Source organism: Scomber scombrus, chromosome 17, assembly GCF_963691925.1.
Source record: "Scomber scombrus chromosome 17, fScoSco1.1, whole genome shotgun sequence".
In the NCBI taxonomy this organism is placed as follows: Eukaryota; Metazoa; Chordata; class Actinopteri; order Scombriformes; family Scombridae; genus Scomber; species Scomber scombrus.
The window spans coordinates 17,505,499-17,529,699 of NC_084986.1; the positions used below are offsets into that span (position 1 = coordinate 17,505,499).

The window sequence follows — 24,201 nt, forward strand, 5'->3', positions numbered from 1 at the left end:
TATTGTGGGTGAATGAATCCACTGAACTCCTTCACCTCCTATACCCACGTCACCTCACCTCCCTCTAATAGTTGCAGTGACTCCTGTTTCCTCTGAGATACATTGCAGCCCAAACACTAGTATAAGCATGATCCTGTAGTAATTACCCCGAAAGGCTTGATAAAAGAGACCCCCACGCCTCGCCCTCCACCTCCCTCCTTAGCTCAATCGATGCCATAAACGCTGTCGATTGTAACCTACTGGCCTCTTGGTTTAATTGCTTTATGAGTAAAACCCACACATCTGGTGGACACATCAAGTGAAAATCATAGGAAATGTAAAATCGCTGTAATGTCACGATGGAGTTTAGATTTTTTTTAAAATTATTATTGTTTTCTGGCTGTTATAAAAGAGCTAATAGCCAAATATTCATAGAAATTTTCTTTGAAGTTCAGATCTCCTCTTGCCCATGAATAGGGTATTTTTAATCTCAAGTAGCCTCATTTTAAATCATTTTTTAGGGATGATAGAGAGGCTCAACGTGATGCATTCAAAGACTCTGACTTTATATGATCCGGTTTCCCTCTGAGTAAAAGCGCATTGAACATCAGAGCGCAGAGCGTCTCCGAGGACCGCAGATCCTAAAGGGGATTTCCCAACTTTACCGAAATAAACTAATTAACTTCAATTGTGTTGTCCAGCATAAATCAATTCCGCTCCCACCATGCAGCGTGATTTCATCTCAAAACTTACAGACTAGAACATACAGAAATCTGGCAGATAGAGATGTCATACCTCTGAATGTAACTTTGGCGATCCTGTCACCTTTCCCCCGAAGGTGGGCGACCGTCTTCAGGTGAACCATTAGAGCCATCATTAGTCCACGCTGGTCAGAGGGAGTAATTTTACTCCACACAGATAAAACTTGAAACTGCTTTCTGCAATCTGTATGTAATGATCTTTAGGTGAGCCTCTCCTTGCGCCTGGATTCGCTGGACCCCAAAATCGTTTTCCATACGGACAACATGTAGACTTGTACTATTTCTATTTTTTTCTTAACTAATAACAACAAAAGTGTGAATCACAGCTCCAGTTAACATATTCTGCTCTGTGTTCCGTGGCTATTGGGTGTACCGTGCATCACCGAGCTTCCACTTGCTCTACTCCCCTCATCTTGCAGGAAGGGCGGGGGGTGGGCTATAGCTTCAGCAGGAGGGTGGTTTATGCGTTCAGTGTGTGATAGCAGTGCAGCCCTGAGATTTCTTCAGTGCGTAAAAGTCTTCCATATTGTTATGTTACTGCCTAGACTTGGTCAGTTAAACAATATTCACAAATACATTCAGTAACTTCGAATTCGATTATTATATTTTATATATTTTTAAAAATCCACATTCTGCCATCTTAAATATTCCTTTGGAGTAGATTTAAATTGTGCATGCGGTAGGTTACTGAATAGAGTTTAAATTATAATGACAAGTGGGTTATTCATGCCTTAAAGTATGTTTGTAAAACTTTTGTAGGACTAAATCTGTGTGACACTTGCTGAGTAGATGCTAGGCAACCTAATGCCTAGCACCCCCTTTGTATCATTCAGGATGACTAAGGTCAGCGGTCAGAGCAGGTGAGCTTTGCCTATTTCCCTGTCAGGTACTGGCCACTGGTAAACTGCTGTGATGAGGACAAAGAAACCTTGCATCAGCCTGTAGTCGTGTATCTGTTACAAGAAAAGACAAGTAGGTGGGTAACTGTCCATGTAGCTACCAAGGCCCTGAGGGGTTCTGGATGCATGGAGGAAAATGAAACATATTCACTGATATCAGCGTCTTTCCCTGAGCATTATCTTCGATCTTATGTGTGGGAACCATGAAAATGTAAGAGGACATCTGGAAAATGAAACATATATTTTCTAGTGTATAGCTTAAGGGAAAAGTATGTGCAAAGCTACTTTATTACATTTTATACAAACCTACTATTTTCACCCCATAACATTTAACAAGTGATAAACTAAACTGTGCTGGGACGTTCTTCAGAAATGCCACTATTTCCAGGAGTACCACTCTTCCACTAGAGGCAGCAGGACTCCTTCTGACAGCACTGTGATGTTTCTGGCTCTCAGCATCCCTGCAGGCACAGTTACACTCTGGTTATCAGCTTATAAATTCTGCTAGGATAACGACACTGACTGTCAGACAGGAGTCAAATCATCTGCTTAGAGAAGCCTCTGCAAAAAATACATATATTTTGTGACAATGAAGTATAGACTAACCCTTCGTTATGTACATTAAGCAATATTTATTTGGTGTTTCTGTTTACTCAACCAGTCTATTTTAGTCACTACAGTAAGACAGTTAGTTAGATGATTCTTCCCCTGATCCCTTTTAGAAAGTACAGGAATGCTACAGAGACCATGAAAACGTTGATTCACAAATTTATCCCCTCTACTCTATTAAACGATGTAAAAAAAAAAATTGTGCAAATTGTGTCATAAAGTTGGTTGTATGCTGAGCTGTTCTTTACCAGCTTAATGAAACACATGTAGTACATATGAATAACAAAATGACAAAAGAAATCAAGTTAAACAGTTTAAATAATGGTAACAAAAAACTAATTTTAAAACAATTTGTTTAAACTCAGCTGGACATCCAGTCTTATTTGATGCAGTTTTGTGTGTGTGTGTGTGTGTGTGTGTGTGTGTGTGTGTGCGCGCGCGCGTGTGTGTGTGTGTGTGTGTGTGTGTGTGTGTGTGTGTGTGTGTGTGTGTCTGAATGAGTGGCAGTGTCTGTGCACATTTACAGATTTGCAGGGAGAGAAAACTGCATTTTAGTTTAAAAATGTGTTATGTTTTGTGCTGACTCATGCACTCTCAGAAGATTTTGCAGTAGTGTGTGTGTGTGTGTGTGTGTGTGTGTGTGTGTGTGTGTGTGTGTGTGTGTGTGTGTGTGTGTGTGTGTGTGTGTGCGCATGCATGAGTGTGTTTGAGAGAGAGATCATGACAGGCTACTAGAGACCCAATCAGCACCAGTAATTAGTTCATGGGGTTAGGGTTTTATGGGCAGAGACTGTAAAAAAACCCAAAAAAAAAACAAACCCCAAACTTCAATTACTTTACTGGCCTGCAGGGGCCAGTAGGATGACCATTAACACATGTATTGATTTTGTGGGGATTCTGACAGTTTTATATGACAAATACTGAAAAAACAGCCTGATGAGTTCACAGTTTGGATATGATTTCTGCATCCAGTCTTGCAGAAATCACAGAGGCTTTATTATTATGTAATTGTTTGTTTTTTTAAATCCATATTTATTGCATGAGTCATATTGGGCTACAATGTCTTTTGTAGAATCTCACATTTTGTTCCTAATATTTTTTTTCACCTTTCAATCTTTTCCTGGTGCATGTAAAGAGTGTAGCCAACAGAGGGAGACGTTGATCTGAAGTAAAAACACTTACAGGTTCAGTCTTGATCTTCATCTGAAGCTCATTTAGACACTGTACAGAGATACAGATACATGACAAGCCTGTCATCATACTTGCTGAAAAATATGAGTTAAAGCTCCAATTATGTCAATCTAAATAAGAATATCACAGACAGAAAAACCTCTAATGATTATGAGGAGTATTTGAAAAAGAGCAGACTCAGTTAATCCTTATTTGGAAGATTGCTGCTGATCTTGTGGGATGTTTCACTGATTTGGTAAAGATCAAGAGGTTTTACAGCAAAGCCCACATACTCTCTGGGAAAAAAAGGAGCCCATGCATGAAATAGGCTTTACGTGCTGCAAAGGTGTAGTGAGGCAGAAAATCCTCAATTTGAAAATGATCATACGATTACCCAGCCATTTTAATTAAGCTATTTAACCACATAATTCTAAAGAAAACATCAACTGGATTCAACGCCGTACCTCACTGCACATACTGTATGTTAAAAAAAAGAAGGGAAAAAAGTGGCTTGTTGCTCCATCTAGTGGTTAATTGACATTTGTGGAAAATGGATGTAATAACTAACTCTGTCTCCACAACTTAGATAATTTGCTGTAGTCTTGGCTCATAATTTTGCTCTCTAAAACCTGTTGCAGAGATGGTGTCATGGAAATGTGTATTCCTGAAGTGGATCATGGGTGCAAGAACAAGGCTGCAATAGAACATGTGGGACTGAACGACCCTCATAAATGTTCTTTAGGCGGGCAATAACCTGTCATAAAATAACCATCAATTTTATTGCTATACAATGATAAATCCCTCCAACAAAAATGAAGAGCAGCCTATCTAAAGATACCTCAAGGACAGCATGCCTAAAAGCTCAGGTCTGAATCAACCTTCCTCCGATGGCCCTGCGGGTGTTTTTCTACCGTCTCCACCTGCAACCAAATCTTCAATTTTGGTGAAATCAGTGCCGTTTCCTGAAGAGGGAGACATTTTTATCAGGTTTTTGTTTATTTTATTTTATACATTTAAAATCGAATAGACACGCATGTTTAAATACCAGATAAAAATACAGGCTTATTCAGGGATTTGGAAAACTTTGGAAAAATAGTGCGTAATAATCCCTGCTTCCAAAATCAGGATCGATTGGAGAGCCGCAAATTCAGGGAGAAAAGCAGCAGTCCCATCTGAAGAGAGGAGGGGAGTGCTGGTGTGGCGTGTCCCAGCCCTCTGCATCCAGCTGGTGCGTCGCTCCACAGCAGTAGCGCGCCACACTCACTATGGCTTTAGCCGCAAGCAGGACGCTCTTGGCGCTATTCGTTACGTTTTGCGCACCAGGATGCGGATGGACAGGTAAAAGATTGATTTACTTTTCATGAGCAGGTGCATTGTTTTGCACTCAAGTGTTTATTAGTTTGATACCAATTTTGCTTGATATGCTGCTGCATTGTTGCTTTCTCTTCTTTCAGTTTAATGCATCAAGTTTGATTAATGAGAAGTTGCCGAAACATATTGCTGTAGTCTGTGCGAGTATAGCGGAATGAAATAGAGCCATTTTTTACAACATAAAAAAACCCAGATTGTGTTATTTTTGAAAGCCAAAAAAACACACAAAAATGCACGTGACCGCGCGTGCACATCACCCTCGTGCGTGCCTTAAAACTTTCCAAATCACTAGTTGCTATAGATGTGATTTTTCAGGCAAACTAAATCGAATAATTGCGGCTATTTGGAGCACATTAGAATATTTAATCTAGAGTGTGCAATTTGATGTAACATTTGCAGATGTGAAAGTGTTAGTCTAAGTGAGCAATTACAGCTACTATGGGCTTTGACAGTATTTTCATTCGTTTTAACTTTATGGGGGGAAAATATGATGCAGGTCTCTTTACAGCAGCCATGGAACAAGTCCTTAGCTCATACAGTAGGTCCATCCTGGAGAAACTGTGATCAACAATCAGAAGATCATGAGAGAAAAAGAAAAAAAGTATTGGGCTTTGTTCTGAATGGTATCATGCCAAACTGGTGACTAATTTGGCTGAGGGTGACGATAAATTACCTGCCTCTGAAATTCAGTGTCATGGGAGAGTAGGAGTTTTCTGTCTGTCACACTTCCTCTGGATACAGTTGCTTTACATATCATATCAATCATCAGCCTCAGGAAAAATGTAGCAAAGTTTTTTCCCAGGAGTCTGTGCTACATTTCATCTAAACTGATTTTAACAGCACACAAATGCCTAACCTGCTGGAGGGTTTGGTAACAGGAAAGTCAGACAGGATTTGATCAGAAAATACTGTGTCAGCACAGTGTTAAATCAAATGGACATAGCATTCAGACCACAACCCACTTGTTTTTCAAGATCTGTTTGTAAAATCAATTTTCAAGGCAGGGAATGAATCCCACAATATCAAAAAAAGTATCAAAAGTGCCATAAAGCCTTAGGCGCTTTGGAGCAGAGTAGGCTAGCCCTTTTGTCCACAATACAGGCAGCTTTTCCTTTTTCTCCACTTTTCTCAAACTTATTCAGTGCACTTACTTTCTCCATTGATCATTATGTTTCTATATTGCTCCCTCTCAACTGTTAGTACTTAGTGTATGAGGTCATTGCCTTCTCTGAATATAGGCTGCTGCTATTTGTTGTGGTCTCTCCTTTGGGTCCTTTTCAATCTTTTAGGAAGTTGTTGCAGAGCAGTCTTGGCATTCTTTCCCTCCATACCCTGCTTCACATTCATTCAATTATATGCATACACACCTGGGAGCCACTACAGTTCACTGCTCCTGGCCACTTAGCAGTACCCGTAGGAGTTAAATGCCTTCCTTTGGGCATTTTGACAGTTAGTTAAGGGAGAGGAGAGTGTTACTCATTTGCTCTCTCCACTCACATGTCATCAGCTTGTCAGTCTAAAATGTGTCAAACCCGTGGATAAAACTGGGTTAGGGGGAATATCGGCACACCTAAGCGGGAGCAGTATAAATAAAGAGAATAGAAACACGGTCTATATATATATATATATATATATATATATATATATATATATATATATGCAGCCACAGTCCATCAACTCCTGGAAAGTAAAAGTGTAATGAGTAATTGGGACAGAGAGTGAGGGGAAAGAGGGAATCATGTCCTTGCAGGCCAGTGGAATTTAATTTCTCTGCTCCACTTAACATGCTGGAACTCTGCAAAAGCACCACATGACAGATCTCACAGAAAATCAGGAATTTCATGACTTGAACTTTTTTGCATTGGGGAAAATATGTGTGCATTAGAGAGGCAGAGCCAACTAATATGTCTGATATTTTCCACAATACTGTGCAGGTTTGATCACCTGACGTAGGTTGACCCAGCAACCTCACTCACCTGCAGCTTGGCTGCCTGTCAAACCTGCCAGCATTGGCATGTCTCATGTCATGATGTCATAGTTTAAACAAGTACCACCTGGGCTGTGAACACACCTGTCACAGCACAGTGGATGTCAGCATACTAAGTGTGTTGCAGGAAGATTTAGCATAAACCAACACTGGAAGATGTCAATCTCAATCAGTGAGTGAATATTAGAATCATTTGGGAAAGTCTCTTTGTTAAAGCAAGCTTGTGACCACCAACATTGAAATGCAAAATATGTTTGTAGTCTGTAATTGTAATGGCCAGCTTGTAGTTGTAAATGTCATATGTCATAAATGTCATATATGTAGGTGTGTAACCCTCCCAAGATGAATAATTAGTCACACCAGGTTGTTGCTTTAAACGAAATATGTTCTCAGTCAGCTTGCCCTGTTAAATAACTATCAATAATAAAATCACCACAGCTGTTCAGACAGTCTGGTGACTGATGAGCTGGTTCTTTCATAAAGCCGCCACATCAGACTGAGGCCACGAGCAAGTGGATTGCAGGAGAGAGTTTAAAGAGGGTCAGATGTGAGAGAGGTGCTATGAAGAATTCTGTAGCCTCTGGCAGAATTTTACACCAAACCTCCCACCTAGATGTTCACTGGGGCAGCCAAAAAGAACCCCAAAACAATCCATTTGCCTTTAAAAAAAAAGTATGAACAAGACTTGGTTTGCAGATCCAAGAAATTACTCTTTTTTGGCACCACCTCAGTACAATGTGGTTGAAGGAATTTATTTTAAATTACATTTTAAAAAGTGGTTTTCTGGTGCATTGTTTCTGGAGAGACACTTTGCTACAGTTTGAGAAATGACTCTGACCTCATATGAGAAAATATGTTTTGGGTCATTTTAACTAATTATGGAGGTGGTTGAAAATATGATTCATATTCCAAATCTAGAAATGCAGCTCGATCTTACCAATCAGACGGGAACTCAAGCAAGTTATCAATACACAGTGAAATGTGCCAAAAGTTCACTAACAAAAGCAAAGTTAACAGCAAACACTGAGAAGGCCCAGCAAAAAACAAACAAAAATAAAGCACATACATTTTCACATATACCTAAAAATAGCAAAGTGGAAACTTCCACGTCATTTGCCTCAACCCCTCCAAACACACACACACGCACACCCACACACACACATGTGCACACATACACACACAGACATGTATTCACTGCTGATCTTGGTTATTGATGGAAGTTTGGGGAAGAAGACATTTATTAAAGGTTAATGGTGAACTCATTTGGGGTGAGCGGGGGGTCAACGTCTGTGCTTTTGTGGCAAGGTGAGAAGGTGCTCTTGTAAAAGAGGAGCACATTGTGGGTGCATGCGAGCAAGAATTTTAGAACAGTTTTACAAGAGTCCTTTGACCTGAGGGCTTACCTGCATATGCTTCTTATACCAAACTACACATGCACATACACGTGTGTGTATCTGTCTGTGAGTCTTTAAGTGTGCATGTGTCCTTCAAACACACATTCTCTTACTTTTTCTCTCTCCCTCTCACACACATACACAAACACACAAATACACATATGGGGCTTTTTTCCATTTTTTATACTATTTAGACTATGGTGTTTCAATTTGAGAGCATGATTTATTGATTTCATGTTCAGCTGTTCTTTGCCTCAAACCTTGTCCTTGCACTCAAATATCCCCTGCTTATGCTTAGATTTGCTCTGCTTTTGCTCAACTGTAAACTTGCACTCAGATGTATTCTTGCTTGTACAGATGCATCTTATCGCACTCAGGCTGCTTCTGTGCACTTGTGAAATGTCCGCTCTCATATTTCTGCTCTGCTCTCAGGTTTTTGTGCAATAACTCTGTCCAAATTCCCCAACCAATAAAATGCCAGGTGTAGTATTGACTAGGGCTAAGACGGTATGGATGTTTTCTTACCAAAGTGTTAAACCTTTGTATACCTGCAATTTGTCAATTTACTGCCCCCCCCCTTTCAATCCTGTCAAATCAGAGAGCAGTTAGCCTTGGTAGCTGGATAGCAGAGTAGGGGATACTGTCTTGCAGCCACGTGAAGATGAGGGCACAGTTTGTCATTTCTCTCCAGTAGTCTAATCTATTTTGGTGGAGTGGAAGATTGACAAGAGAGCTGATTAACTGAGGCTAGTCTTTAGACTAGCTCATGCTCTGCTTTCAGCATCCCTCCAGGCGGTCGTTCACATGGGGCAATGCCAGGGTCTTGCAGCCTGGTACCCAGAGCAAGCTGAGGCAATGCAGATTCTCCAAAGTATCATGTAGCCTCCTGTGTCTCCACTGTATTACAGTATTACACATAGTAACCAAAAAAAGTTATGATGACAATAATGAGCTGAACCCCATGGTAGGCATCACATGACAACGGAATTGTGTCACAGACCTAGTGGTCATCACAGCCCTAGTGCTGACCAATGTTATTATCCCTGCCTCCTTGCAAGCATGTTTGCTTAACTTGTGTCCTCGTATGGGAAACTCTAAGAAGTAAAGCTTTTCCACTCCCACCCTCCAGGGCTTTATGTACTTCCTCTGCTTTCTTTAGGACTTTTCGAATAAAAGGACAGTTAATGTATATACCAGTGTCTGTACATTTTCTTTTAATATAGTGGCTACATATAATAGTAGCCATGGTGGAGAAAACAACGTCATCTTCATGACTCAGGAGCCAGAGTCTAACAGATTGTAGGCAGAAGCAGAGTAAGTGCAAGTAGGGGCAATTTGAGTGCGAGGGCAAGTTTTGATGGAAATAGCTAGGAAAGCTGTGAAATCAATAAATCATGCCCCTCAACACACACACACACACACACACACACACACACACACACACACACACACACACACACACACACACACACACACACACTCACACACACACACACACACACACACACACACACACATACACACACACACACACACACACATATTTTAGATATTAGATTTATTATATAAAGACAGTGACATAATGAGCCTCAGGCCCTGCCCTCATTCTTTACATAGTTAATACTTTCCACTGTCTAACTCAGTCCTACTCGTGCTGTCTGTCTTTCCATTTCAAATCTACAAACGCAGCATAGAAAATGTTATATTGTTGCTTTGGTTCACAGGGTTCCCATGGTAACCCTGTGAACCAAGCCTCCCTCTATAAGATTATGATGTTACAGCCACTCCATTGCTTAACTGCTTCCCAAACAGTTTATTCTTGGATGGCACTCATGCATGTGCTGTGTTTGAAGGAATCTTGACTTAATTAGATATATCTTATTTGCCCTTGGATCATACATTTCTAAAGGGGCCAAATCACAGAATGGCGTCTGGACAAAGGAGCAGATCCCTACGAAATACGCGGCCTTATTGGAAACAGGTTGGAAGTGACTGAAGTGTGTCCAGACATGAGTCAGTGGAGTCTGCCACGAACAGCTGATAAAACTGACTCCAATGTAATCCTGCATTAATGAGGAAATGCGTTTTGTTTTTTAACTGAGAAAGCACTCTCACACTTTTTCATGTGCCCAGCCTCATTGTGATGGGAGCCTGTATCTCAGAGTGGTTGCCAGAGTGGTGCTATATAGAATATGTGGAAACACCGATGAAACAATTTTTCAGCACATATTAAAACCCCTAGTTAAGCAGCAATATCACTATAGGCCTCTGTAGAGCTGTGACCATCTGTAAACTGCAACACAAGAGGCCTGAGTGGCAGTTACTTGGAAATGTGAAAAGTGAGAGTACAGATCGAGCTGTGAGCACACCTGCAGACAACATAATGCTAAACCGAAACTGTTGCTGTAAACATTTGGGGAGCACAGTCATAAAGACCAGCTGTGTATCCGATGGACTTGTGATACTGACAATTAAATGTGACAGCATTGTGACAGAATGATCAGCCTTCTAATAAACCTTGCACTAGTGCTTGACGTGTCCGTGTAGAATAAAAGAGGAATAAGGAATGAGGCAGCATTATGCAGTTATTGTGTCATGTTTATGTGCAGATCATTGTTACCTAATTGCTTCCTCCAAATTAAGACAGAGTCTACCGCCATGCAAGCTGTATTTAAGCACAGTGGTGCTTTGAGCTAAATGCTGAAATCGATATGCTAACATGCTGATATATATATACAGTTTACAACAATAACCATACTAGTTTAGTATGCCAATATTTGGTAATTAGCACTTAATTATTGAACAAATTTGAAAGATGACCAAAGTCAACCAAAAGTCACCAAAGTAATCACATTGCCTACTATATGAATGTCTAATATGCTGCTCCATGCTTTAACGTAATCCCCTACAGTATATTGCATGAGGCTAAGGCGCAAAATAAGAGGAGCATAGAGGCTGTTGCTATCCAAAACAGAGAGGTGGTTTCTTTGTTTTGTTTTGAGTAAATCTAGCCAAGAGGGGGAATGAAAATTGATTATTGTCCTGAGTTGAGCTTTTAACATCCAACGTGATCCTCATTTATTTATTTAACCATCAAATTAGTTTGTATTTTTCAGGGCTGTCTTACACGTAAGTTTAGGATTCATCAGGATCAGAGTTACTTTAAATGCCAAGTATAACATATACAAAGGAAATTGTGCTAGTGGCACTGTAGCTGAGGTGTATTAACAGCTTTCAGAGCTCAAACTGTAGGCCTACCTACCGGGACAACAGACCTTGACCATAAGGGATACTGCAAATTGCACAATAGAAAAAAACGTACAAAATTACAGATGAAAACAGACAAAATGATTCAGATGTCATGTGTTTTTCAGCAGAAAAGCCCCTGCGGCCACAAAATGGGAAACAGACATCTGTGGACAAGGGCCTAAGGGAGAGCTGGGAGCCTTCTATCCATCTGGATGGAAGACCTGTGGACCGCTTTGTCATCAGCTCCAACAAACCCATGAGGACTCACCGCCTCACGAAAGTGGGCAAGGACAGCCGAAATCCCCTACTGGAGGATGTAGGTAAGACAGAAACCAAGACCAGGTTAAAAAGAGAGGGGAGATGCGATGTTAGAGCAGATGGTTGTAAGTCTCTGATGATGTAAGTGAGTGACATTAATGAATCAGGTTGGAACAAATGCGCATGTGTGTCTGAGGGTGCTAGCACCATGAGACGAAAAAGTAATTTAGAGGAATATTAAGGATTTCTGCAGTTTCTCAAGACAAGTTCCAAGAAACAGGAAGGAATCAGCAAAGCTGTGTACAAAACAGAGACGCCAGGAGGTGACTGAACATACAAGCGTGTACATCTGTGTGCATGCGTGTATGATTGATTTTTATCAGTGGATTATTTCATCATTGGATGCGGTCATCCAAGTTTGCCAGACAGGAATAATGCACTGGGAGTGGTGGTGTGCGTGACTGGCAATCACCAACCTAGTATAGCAGACAGTTATTTTAGGCTTTAGAAGAGGGCATTATTTTTAGGTCTTAACAGCTACTCTGCTGATTCCTGATCCTGCCTTGTAAAATCCCAGATAGGTCCTTGTGCTTCTATACACATACAGTTTGCAGTGTTGACACAGTCTAGCCTGCTTTTGTCATTATTCCATTTTCCTCTATCCTTGGCATAATAGAACCATACTTCATCAGCGACTCAAAGTCTGTAGCCAACCCTTCTTTTCCACATCCAAACCCAGCCCAGCTTCTATTACCCAATCCCCTGTGTTGTGGTTGCTTGTTGTGCGTGTGCATCCTATGTGTGTGTGCGTGTGAGTTCAGTGATGGTTGTGGTCAAGGAAAGAGTGATGCCAAGTTTTGAAGTCATGTATTGTCTTGTATTGTATGTCAGTGTGTTTAAGCACATGACTACAGATGCTATTTTGTTTGTGTTTACGTGTGCTGCCCAGTGTGCGCTGTGGCAGCCTTGTGGTCTATCCAGCTCCAGTGCAGTTTGCCATAAATCTCTGGCAACTGAACTGCGTCTGAGAGTTGCCTTTCCAGAAATTCCTTGCAGATCGTGTGTTGTTCCCTCAGCAGCATGAGAGCAGCATCAGTCGTCATAAATAACAACATGCAGCTTGCCACCACATCATTAATGTGTCTGGCCAGCCACTGTTAGAGCAACACAGACAGATTTATTTTGACTTATGAGCAACAAGGAGCAAGCTTGAAAAGAGAGTGAGAAAAAGACACCCATTTTTCTTACTGATAATGGACCAAAGTAAACAATACTTTTACAAGGTACTTCCCACAAAATAAAGACATATATTGCAGCTTGGACATGTCTTCATAAGGAAGTGGTGGCTTGGTAAAGATGGGGGTTCTTTTTTAGGATTTTTTTTTTTTTAATTAGGTGCCATTGGCAACATAATTTAACCAGAAATCCTTGTCTTCTTTTAGACCCTGAATGGGTTAACCTGGATGGCTTTGCTGTGTTGGGAGGTGCACCTGTCAGCAACACATCAGCAGGTAAACATGATTTCAAGGCATCTTTACCAACAACACATGTGAGTGGTATGTCTCAGCCATATGTACAAGTATCTGGTTAAATCCTATAAAAAAAACGTTTGCTGAAATGATCTGCTGTCAGCATTAATATAAAGAGAACTGTCAAATTTAATATGATGGTGATTCACAGTGTTATGTCTCAAGGCAATCATCTCTGTCTTTCACCCCCCCTTGATTCCTCTGTCACTATGCGATGGAAGAAAAACTCTAGCAGTGCTTTTACTCATCTCTGACTCATATGTTCCAGTCTATTTAGCCAGGTATGTTTTTCTTGCAAGTGATCCAAATTTAACATACACTATTTTAGAGTATATTTAATAGTGTTTACCACATTAATTATCACATATTTGCCTGTCACTGCTTTCAAGAGAGTGTAAAATGAAAGGAAATTAATTGCCACCAGAAAATTATAATAGCATTTAACCTTAATATAAGATTGTCCATAGGCTACAGCGAGGCATGGATATTTCTTAGCACTTCAACATTCATTGATTAATTGAGTGGTCAATTGTGTCTTGATCATGTGACTTGACAATTGGCAAAAGGTTTAGTTGTTTGCTGTTTACAGCTTCTCAAATGTGGGATTTTTCAAACAAAACAGGCTATCACTCTGGGTTCTAACTTTGAGGGAAACCTTTTATGACTTTATGAGAATAAAATAATACATATTTATATTCTTAACTGTGTAATCATTATTTGGAGCTCTAATATTTCTCTAACCTTTAACAGTAGAGGAAATTATATCCTCTCAAATGCTCTTTTTGATTGACAAAATCAAGCACATACTGTAATGGAAGAAAGGAAGGAAACTTCAGACTGGCGTTTAGTTAATTTCATTTTTAACCTGTTTATTTCTGTCCACCATGAAATCATGGTCACATATTTGAGAATTCAAGCAGATGTCATGTAAACACCCTGGATAAGTTACCAGACTAACACAAATACACTGTTCAAACTTGTGCTGTGGACAATTTAATCTCTCCAAACCACTGGACTTGGCACATCTGTGGACTGTGGCAGGGAACATGGAGAAAACCAAAATCCACACTGAAAGGATTAGGACTGGCAATTGAACCCAGAACCTTCTTGCTGTAAGAAGAGAGTGCAAACCACTGAACCACAATGATGCTCAGGAGTTTCAGCTGTATTTGTTTCAGGCAAAGCTACTCTGGAGACACAGCAAATTATATTTGTTGAGTTAAACCACAGTGAACGGAGCCAAATACCCACTGTCTTTCTGGCTAACTAGTAAGCATAGTGAAAAGGAAGGTGCAAAATAAAATGTAAGCTAACAGCTAGAAAACGTTATAAAGCCTGGTTACCTCACTTATGGCCAAATGAAAAAATACTTTCTTACAATAGCCATAAAAAACTTTTCTTGCAAAAAACAAATGAAGACATTGCCATTACTGTGTTTTAATATTTTTTACAGAGTTGTTTCAGCGCCATTCGAGTTTGTCCATTTGCTAACTCTGAAAATGGAGGCTTAAGCTGTCTCCAGGTAAATTGCCAAGTGACAAATGCTAGTATGTAGCAGTTATATTTTAGGTTAGCTAATGACCTAAGTTAACATTTTTATTTAGTTATTTAACTAGTTAACAGGTACAGTACTAGCTGATGAATTTACGAGCAAATGTATGAAGGCAACAAATAAATCAAGACATTGCAATGTCTGCATTGCCCAAATGGAAATTGGTTTCGACTGGAGCAGTCTTTTTGCTATTTGGGTTTGTCAGTAAGCTAACAGTCTGTGTCAGTGGAGGCTGAATTTTCTGCATCCAGTGAAGCTCTTCCACTGAGAATTATGAGCTAACGTTAATGAACACACAGCAACCCAACAGTTTTGACAATGAGAAAAATACCAAACATTAGCAACTGTTATAAAGGTAGTGCACTTATTGCCAAACATTATCCAACGTTAATTTAAGTAATCTATTTCGTTAACATTAGATAATGAGCCCAGTTAACATTTTAAGTTATTCACTAATTCCAACCGTTACCTAACATAGCCTGGCAACCAAATAAATTTGTGAAGACAAAGAATAAATGACGTTGCTATTCATAGCTTTAGTGGAGTTGTTTCTTTGCAATTGGGTTTTTTCATATAGCTAACTTTATCTCTGCCATTTGAGGCTGACTTTATTATTTCTGCCTCCAGGAAAGCTCTGCCACTGAAAAGTTTTTGCATAAATAAAACTGTGGGTAAACTGATACATGTACTTCAACCATACCCATTTAAGTTTGGTTGGAGTTTAGGGTTGCTTTTTTCACGGTGGTTAAATGTAAAAGAAAATGAATAAAAGCCTTCCTTCTCAGCTGGTTTTGTAGAGCGAAAAAGTAGACTGTGACATTCCTCAGTATCTCAATCTGAACACACTGAGGTGGGTCTTCTGCTGTAGCAGTGGTATGTCTGTCTGTCTAAAAGCCAGCCTCATTGCACCTTGGACCATTGAGCTTCCAGGAAAGGACAGAAAGGATCTGGCAGTGAGAGCAATGTGCAGTCAATGGTTTAGTGGTCCGCGGCATGGCGACCTGGGCCAAATATGCACTGTGACAGTTTTCCAAAGAAAGAAAGAGAGGAAGAAGAAAATATGGAAAAGAAGCAGTCATGTGATTAAAAAGAAATGGGGCTATTTATTTATACAAGTCAGCCGCTGGTATGGGAAGAGACGGCTAAACAGGTACAGATGAGATAATGTCATTTTTAAGTTTAGCTTAAATACTCAGTAGCAATCAATAATATTTGAAAAATACACAAAATAGCATCAGACACCCTGCCATATTCACCAAGGTACAGAATGTTATTGCTGTGTTGTAATGACAGACTCACAGACTTTCCAATTAAAATGTGCTTTCAACATTTACCATAGTGTGCAAGTTTCTGCAAACACATTTTCTAGCCATATTGAAATGAATGGACGGTCTGGAAAATAGGAAAAGCACAACAAACCATAAACAAACAACAGTTAATATGTGATTGGTTGTAAAAGGAAAAGTTAAATAGTGATTTTGATATTAACATACAATTTCTACACATTCACCCACGAAAACCTGTAATGACTGATGGTTTGCCATCATGTTGGTTAATTTACAAGAAGAACAGATCACCCCAACAAACTCCAAATGTAGGAGAACAGAGAGAAAATGTGAAAACACGAAAATGCCAGATATGCCAAATATTAAAAAGAGTTGATGAAACAATCAAAGAGAGTCAGCTCTTTCAAACCAAAGCGAAGAAAGCCACAGCTGTGTTGAGCATAAAACACGGCAGGGTAAAGACAGAAAGAAGCTCAAAGTCTCAAAATCATGCTGACACAAACCACCTCTGTCTTCTTCCTGGTAATCTTTCTTGGAGGATTTTGACTCTATTTTCGGGAAGCCTATTCTCAGTTGGCTCACCCTACCTGTTCAATGGGTGGTGAAACTCTTCATCACAGTATTGCTTTATGACCACCTTGAATTTTGTCAAAACCATTTTGTTACATCAGCTGACTTGTCATTACTCACCCAGCTGTGTATGCAGCTATCCTGATGGGAAACAGGGCAAATCCTTTTCATCTGTCAGTGGTTATGAGAAACTGATGAAGGAGGGATATAGGGAGGAGAAGAGAAAAAAAACAAAAGAGTGTAAGAGACAGGGGATTTTTCTTATTATATTGCCAGTGCAATTCCTCAGCACTACAGCCAGATGGTAAACTAGGGGCGATTGTCTGACTCAGGGATGCACCAATCTGACTTTCAATCATGATACTGATACCGATACCTGTTTTGGGTATCGGCCAACATCAAAGCAAATCAAGCTTAACTTAAAAATTGCTTGGCTTAATTTATAAAACAAAATGTAACAAATACATAGATATAAATGTACTGAACCAGATTGGCCAATTGTCACGATACCCAAACCAGCTATTTAAGTCAGTATCGGACTGACATAAGTATCGTGTTGGCGCATCTCTAGTCTGAGTCAATTTTTATTGGCCAAAATGGAGTCACCAACAGGGTGGGATTAAAGCAGGAAGGGGCCAGATGCATAAACAATGAGTACACACAAAAATATGCATACATAATTTCCTGCACATGAACTGGTACACAGAGTGCGCAGTGAGAGACTGTGCTCACTTCACACATTCTGCAGTCCAAGCGTGCATATGTTTTTCAAAAGTGATCTGAAGATAATGTGATGAGGTGGAAATGAAATAAATGGTGACACATGCAATTTTTTAGTAAAACATTGTAAAAAAAAACCAGTTGATAAACAGATTTATTTTTATTTTTTGCGTTTACACATTTATACATTTTTTTTTAAATTTATTTCCTTTGTTGTGTGACACCCTGTTAAGTTGATTTAGATAAAGGAGCAACAAACTAGCAGATATCACTGCTGACAACAGTTTAAACGTTCGTGTGATGAATTCATGATATTGACGGTATAAAGAGCTGCACAGTTGTGTATAACGGTTGTGCATAATCACAGTTGTAACTTCGCCATGACACAATCAGTGAAACTACATTTATTTTTATAAAACAGACCAACCATGCATACTCACAGCTTTACAAATATGACAAAAAGGAGGCATATGCTCATTTTTGGCTTTGTGCGTACACACAATTTCATTCACAAATCTACATCGTTTTATGCATCCGGTCCCAGGAGTTGGAGGAGATGACTGGACATGGTACAGCATGTTCCCACAAAAGGGACATACTGTGGAACTGGGCATGTTTACAGTCACAATTGGATGAAAGTGACATGTAATTATGTTTTTATCACTGAGCGGGTGTAACTTGGGGTAATTATGTTCAGTGATTTTCATGGTAGTTTTCCTTCATCCTCCAACAGGTACAGCTACATCTACACAAACTGCTGCCAGGAGGCAGCTCCCTGTACGGCGTGCAACCAGGGTGAACAGAACACCTCGTCCATCAGGTGTGTCCAATACCAGGACACACAGGAGGGCCCCTCAGTCCTCCTCGGGGCCCAGGCAGCCTGAGAGAGCTTTGCCAGGAACCCCCCTACTGGATAGGAGACGCCAACACCACACCAAGCCTCAATCTGACCAGAGGAACCGCAACTCACACAAACTAAGTAAGAGTACCCACATTGTACACTCTAAATCACCAGATTAAAAGAGCAAACCTTAGGTTTTAGTGAAAAGAAAATGTATCGTATAGTAAATAGTAAAATGTCATGACTGAGTAATGTAAGTGTGTAGATTGCAACAGCAGCAATGCTTCCTTGAAATATTGATGTTAAACTTGGTACAACTTGGGCCATATTAATTTGGAGGAATTATACCAAACAAAGAAGACCAGCAATGCACTAAATGTATACATTTTGTGTGTACTATCTTTAGTGTCCATAGTGTAAACCCTGGCCCTGCCTGGTATCCCTTTCTATTCATAGCATCTGAGTCCGTTCATGTGGTGTCACTGCAGGCACAGAAAGCCCTGGGCCAGAGCGCACCTGCTAACAGAGCTGCAGCAACCAAAACAACCACACCAGGTACCTGCAGGGTTTTGTTTTTTTGGTTTTGTTTTTTTGTTTTTTTGTTAATTACTTTACACATATCTGTCTTTCTTTATGCTGCAAATATCACATATTATCAATCTCTATGTACTGTAAGACATGAACTGCATGTTATGCATGTCCTAAATGAGAAACCAGAGGCTGACCAATAACTTATCATCTTAGAGTTTCAATATTGGTTTACTTATAAGGATACAGAACCACCCATTTTTTTCTCTGTTTTTGTGTGTGACTCTTTGGATGTGTCCTACAGAGCCACCTGAGTATGAGGCGCGGGACATCAGTGTCAGGGTCATGTCTCCTCAGTCAGTCCTTATCTCCTGGATTGACCCTGCTGTGGAAATGGGGAAAGTTGCCCCTGGGGCATCCAGGTGGGGTCTATGTGTGTTTTTTTGTGCATGTGTGTTTCAGCAAGACAGAAAGACAAAAAAAGACTTGGAAGACAAAAAGTGAATGAGTAGTAGAAAACCTAAACCCTTTTGGATAAACATTCCCATCTCTCTCTTCTCTTATCTCAGATCCTACACAGTTAGGTACAGGGAGAAGGGTGAGTCAGCACGCTGGGAGTACAACGACAGCAACCAAAGGAGATTGATGATAGACACCCTGTCTGCTGACAGCATGTATGAGTTCTCTGTCAGAATATCTCAGGGGAAGTGGAGCGTCTCTGTCTTTCAGAGGACCCCGGAGTCAGGTATGTGTTGCCACTTACTGCTGAGAATTGCTACATATCATGTCTATGTTTTTCACAGAGGAGTTGCTATAGAGTGTGCCCTTCATTTTCTTAAAAATACTGAAAAAGAAAACCCTAAAATTGGGTATTAGCTTATCAGAAAAAGAGATTTAAAAACCCTCTGTACCAACAGACCTTTTCTCGATTATGTATTTATTCATATATATTCATATCCATCTATCTTTTCTTTTAAATATTAGGGTTGATTGATTTAAACTCAGAATGTGTGATATGAAATAAAGAAAAAGAAATCTAGATACAGGATCAACTCACATTCGAGACTTGGAAAGCTGGGTATGGGTATTTCTACTCTCAATTCCTTCTTAAAATGTGTTTTGTATAAGATATATGGTTTGATGTTTGAGATTATAAGCTTTGAAATCTTGACAAACCTACATCCCATTATTAATGCTTTCCTGAGGATACAACAACTACTATTTGTGGAGTTTCCATTTTTCCCTGAATTTAGTAGACATTCAAAGAGGGAACAGCCATTTGTTAATTCTACTCAATGACAACACAATAAGATCCAGGAAGGCCATTTTACTCTTAGTAGACTTTAAATTTAAGGATTATCAAATGCCAAAACACTGCAGAGATGTGTATTATGCAATGAGGCGAGATTTTACACCTCTGAGAGTTATCATGGCGGCGGTTGCCAGATGAACTGTAGACATACAATGTTCACAGTACAGAGAAATAAACAAAGTGTCCATATGTACACCTGCACTAATTTCATTGGCCAACGCAGTGCCTTGCAGCTGTGCTCAATGCAAGAAGTTGAGCCAGGTTCAGCTTTTTTTGTCGGAGGACCCTATGTTTTTTTAATGTAGTGCTTTTTCCTTATTCTTTCACAAAAAGAATTTAGTCTTGCATAACCCTGTCTGTTAGCTCTTTTTCTTCTTATTTCCTCATACCACACTTCATCACATTCACTGCCTATTACTCTCGTTTGATATTTGATTCTAGCTTTGGCTGCAACTCTGTCATGATTGCAGCTTTTATACCATGTCATAGCAGCTCCTGAGCTGTGGTTCACTGGAATGTCAGCATTTACAGCCTGGCTCACAGCTCAGATCTCCATCTGCAGTTCTATACATGATCTCAAGCGGAGGTTTTCAAAATGTATGGTAGCAATATTTCACCCAGTTGAAGCCTTCTGGGTCTGGCACAAACTTCCTTGCTGTTTTTAAATGCTTTAAGCAGCAATTTCCTCACCCCCTTTTTGTGCTGCTTCTGTTTGGTTTTTTTATTTCGATTTTCACTCCAGTCTTTCCATTCACTTGTGCTCTCCTCACTTGCTAGCACCATCTGGGCCACCAGAGAACTTTGAGGTCAAGCCACTACGTGGGAAAGGAACTGCTGTTACAGCAACATGGGATCTTCCTGAAGAACCCAATGGGAGGATTCGAGGTCAGACCCAAAGGAACCAACTTTGTGTGTTTTAACTGAAAAAGGTCATTTGTGTCCCCCTATTTATATACAATTGACATTACTAAATAACTACCAGATTAAAACCAACCATGTGTGCTCATTACGTTTACTTTGACTCTTTGAAATGAGAGCTTCTATGCAATTTTGAATTCAAATTTTTAAAGGCCATGAGTTATGAGATTTTCACCTAAATGATAACACCATCCACCTTCACAAGAGTTATTAATGCTCTACCTCCGCACAGAGTACATCCTGTCTTATGCTCCTGCAATGAAGCCATTTGGAATGAAAAGTGTGACATACCGTGGCAGCACAACCTCAGCCACCGTAGATGGTCTTACACCCGGAGATCGGTACATCTTCAAGATCAGAGCCACCAATAGGAGGGGACAGGGACCACAAAGCAAGGCTTTCAGTGTTGTCATGCCAGGATGTAAGTACATTTAACTTCATGTGTGTGCTTGTGCACTCGAAAATTTGTTTCCCCCTAAATTTGTGACAATTTTTGTCTATTGTCAGCCAGCAGCGCTGTTTCATCGTTCCCAAAAACCAAGGATATCCGTAGGACCCAGACGCCTTCCAAACAGGATACTGACCAAGACGAATCTGACCTCCAATCAACAGAAGTGGCAGAAGAACCAGCTACGTCCCCTCACACACGCCCTGCTGCACCTGCCAACAGGCGACTACGACCACTTTCTCAAACACGCTCTTATCATAGCATTTTCTCTTCAGTAAGAGGCTCAGTCAGGAATGTGAACAGAGGTTCATCCAGAGGAAGAGAACAAGATAGAGACGATGATGAGGAAGAAAAAGAGAAAATAACCACAATGCCACCTCCAGTAGAAGAGACAACAACCATGGATGCTGTACTGGAGACAAAAGAACCAGACAATGATGTTTCCCCTGAATCTGATGATGAAATGGGTTATGGTAAAGAGGGTAAACCCCTACCTACTGAGGCCCCCAGCCTCAAAGTTCTGACCTCCTCCCCAACAAAACCTGCTTCTGGTGGCCACAATCCACCGCAAAGAAGGCCCATTAAGATCAGGGTCCATCAAAAACCAGGATCCCATGCTGCTAACTCTCCCTCCTCCTCATCCACCTCTTCATCTTCTTCTACATCATCCTCCTCTTCATCTGATTCCTCATCTTTGTCTTTTCCCTCCACTTCCTCTTCTTCATCCTCATCCTTACCTTCTAAAACCTCATTATCCTCTTCCTCACATACTCCAGAGTCAGCAGCCAGCAGCAAGGACACAGCTTCCAGATACCCAGTGAGCAAAAACACCCACAATAATCCCAGCGTAACACACACCAAACCTTCCACTCCAGTTGTAAAGGAGACCAATTACAAGACTCAAGCAGAAGGTACCCATGTGGGTAAGAGTCCTGCCTTAGCAGGGCGCACAAATGGGGCTGGTTTAGGTTCTAGAAATGGTTATGGCAGAAGACATCCTGGAATTATGTTTCGAGGGAATTCAACTCGAATGCTCAATGGCTACAAACCCGGTGCAACTTCCTCACAGTTTAAGTTACCAAACAGATCTCAGAACCAAGCAACATCACACGCACGTAGTTCAGCAACGTCGCAGTCTGCTTCACCTGACAGATCTCAAAGCCAAGAAACATCAGATGCTTTCAGTGCAGGAACATCTAGGTCCACTTCAGGAGGTGGGTTCCACAGCCAAGCAAGAACAGACACATATAATTTTGACAAATCAAAGTCCACATCAGAGTCCAGGTCACAGGGCACTACAACTGCAGATACACACAGCATAGCCACCAACCCTTCCACCTCACAAAGCAGCTCAGAGGACCCATCCTCCATCAACACGTCAGGCTCTTCTCAGTCAACTTCAGACAGAGGATCTCACAGCCCTGCAACTTCACACAACACACAAAATTCACACACTTCACCTGAACAGGACACTGCATACAGGGAGAGAAATTATGACATTAGTAGCAAGAACACAGATGCAGAGGTAACCAAAGTTGAGGAGCCTACTTCAAGCTATAAAGAACAACCCACAGAAGAGGAGAAAAGGGAGGACGAACAAAGGGAGACAAGCAATTCTGAAAAACCTGCAGTTCCCCGTACCAGAATTAGTCCTTCATTTGCTGAGAGATTCCCTTGGCTAGCTAACCGTTACCCTGGCAGGTTTGGTTCAGGGACAAGGGCGTCATCTTCCAGGCAGGATGGTGGAATCCCTTTGAGCAAATCATCACCCTCTGTAGGGGCAGGTCGGCCCATTTTGAGGGGGGCACCCACTAGGGTCTCAGGAGCCACAGGAGCTGCAGGAGTGTCGAGGATACAGGATACAAGTGAGGATCTGAGGACTCCTTCCACTCAAGACTCACTAAAGAATGGGGCGGGGGCAGATTCCCTTAAGCCTTCGTTAACCAGTCATAATGCAGAATTTAGTGACACTAGAAACCCATCTACCTCTTCTTCTTCTTCTTCTTCTTCTTCTTCTTCTTCTTCTTCTTCTTCTTCTTCTTCTTCTTCTTCTTCTTCTTCTTCTTCTTCTTCTTCTTCTTCTTCTTCCACTTCTTCAAACTCTGATTCCCATCATTCCTTAAGTGGACACAGAGACTCAAGTGAGCCCATCCACAGAGGAACCTCTAATGGTAATGATAATGATCATAGTAAGGATTATTTTAATGAGAGGAGCAGAGAAAACAGTGGAAAAATTGATGAAGTTATAGACCAAACAGTGGTCCAAAAGAATCCAGCTGTAACTTCAGAAAACCCTCACAGAAACACAGAGGACAATGAGAGCGCAGATACAAGGGACATATTTTCAAGGACAAGGCCTGGCTCATCGTCTGGAGGCACTCCAACTCACCGTCGTCCTAATGTAGGCATGAATGGGAGAGTTGGGTCTAGGCTTCCCATCAGACCACAGCCAGCACAAAACTCTAGACTGGGTTCTTCAGCATCTGTTTCCTCATCATCATCTGATTCCTCTTCTCCATCAAATTTGCCCCTGCCAGTGTTGACCTCAGACCGTGACACTGGTGGTGGCACAACTGTGACAAAGACAGGGGGATTGATTGATGGCAAAGCCCAATCCACATCATCTTCTTCGTCTTCATCTCGAGACAGCTTAAGAGGCCAGGGGGGTAGGTCTCGCTATCCTATCCTCAGAGGGAAACCAACGAATGGAGGAGGACTTAAGCCAGGCAATGGAAATGGTAAAGTGAAATAGTAAAGTGCATGATACTGTATAATACTTGGCTCAGTAAACTATCAAGTAAGACAATGACTCTGTTTATA

The 24,201-nt window shown here is 40.8% G+C and overlaps 2 protein-coding genes across 2 annotated transcripts in view; one reads left to right on the forward strand and one right to left on the reverse strand.

Annotated features, from left to right (window-relative positions):
• otofa (otoferlin a) overlaps positions 1–853 on the reverse strand; it is a 74,236-nt gene extending 73,383 nt beyond the window's left edge. The window contains exon 1 of the mRNA XM_062437703.1: positions 775–853. Coding sequence (XP_062293687.1) covers positions 775–853 — 79 coding nt within the window. The remainder of the gene's footprint in view (positions 1–774) is intronic.
• Positions 854–1,574: 721 nt separating this feature from the next.
• Positions 1,575–24,201, forward strand: part of fndc1 (fibronectin type III domain containing 1) — a 40,195-nt gene continuing 17,568 nt past the window's right edge. Inside the window, exons 1-12 of the mRNA XM_062437704.1 lie at positions 1,575–1,600; positions 4,544–4,756; positions 10,080–10,183; positions 11,548–11,739; positions 13,120–13,188; positions 18,068–18,313; positions 18,632–18,730; positions 19,008–19,125; positions 19,273–19,448; positions 20,793–20,900; positions 21,166–21,354; positions 21,441–24,119. Of these exons, the coding sequence (XP_062293688.1) occupies positions 1,575–1,600; positions 4,544–4,756; positions 10,080–10,183; positions 11,548–11,739; positions 13,120–13,188; positions 18,068–18,313; positions 18,632–18,730; positions 19,008–19,125; positions 19,273–19,448; positions 20,793–20,900; positions 21,166–21,354; positions 21,441–24,119 (4,219 nt within the window). The remainder of the gene's footprint in view (positions 1,601–4,543; positions 4,757–10,079; positions 10,184–11,547; positions 11,740–13,119; positions 13,189–18,067; positions 18,314–18,631; positions 18,731–19,007; positions 19,126–19,272; positions 19,449–20,792; positions 20,901–21,165; positions 21,355–21,440; positions 24,120–24,201) is intronic.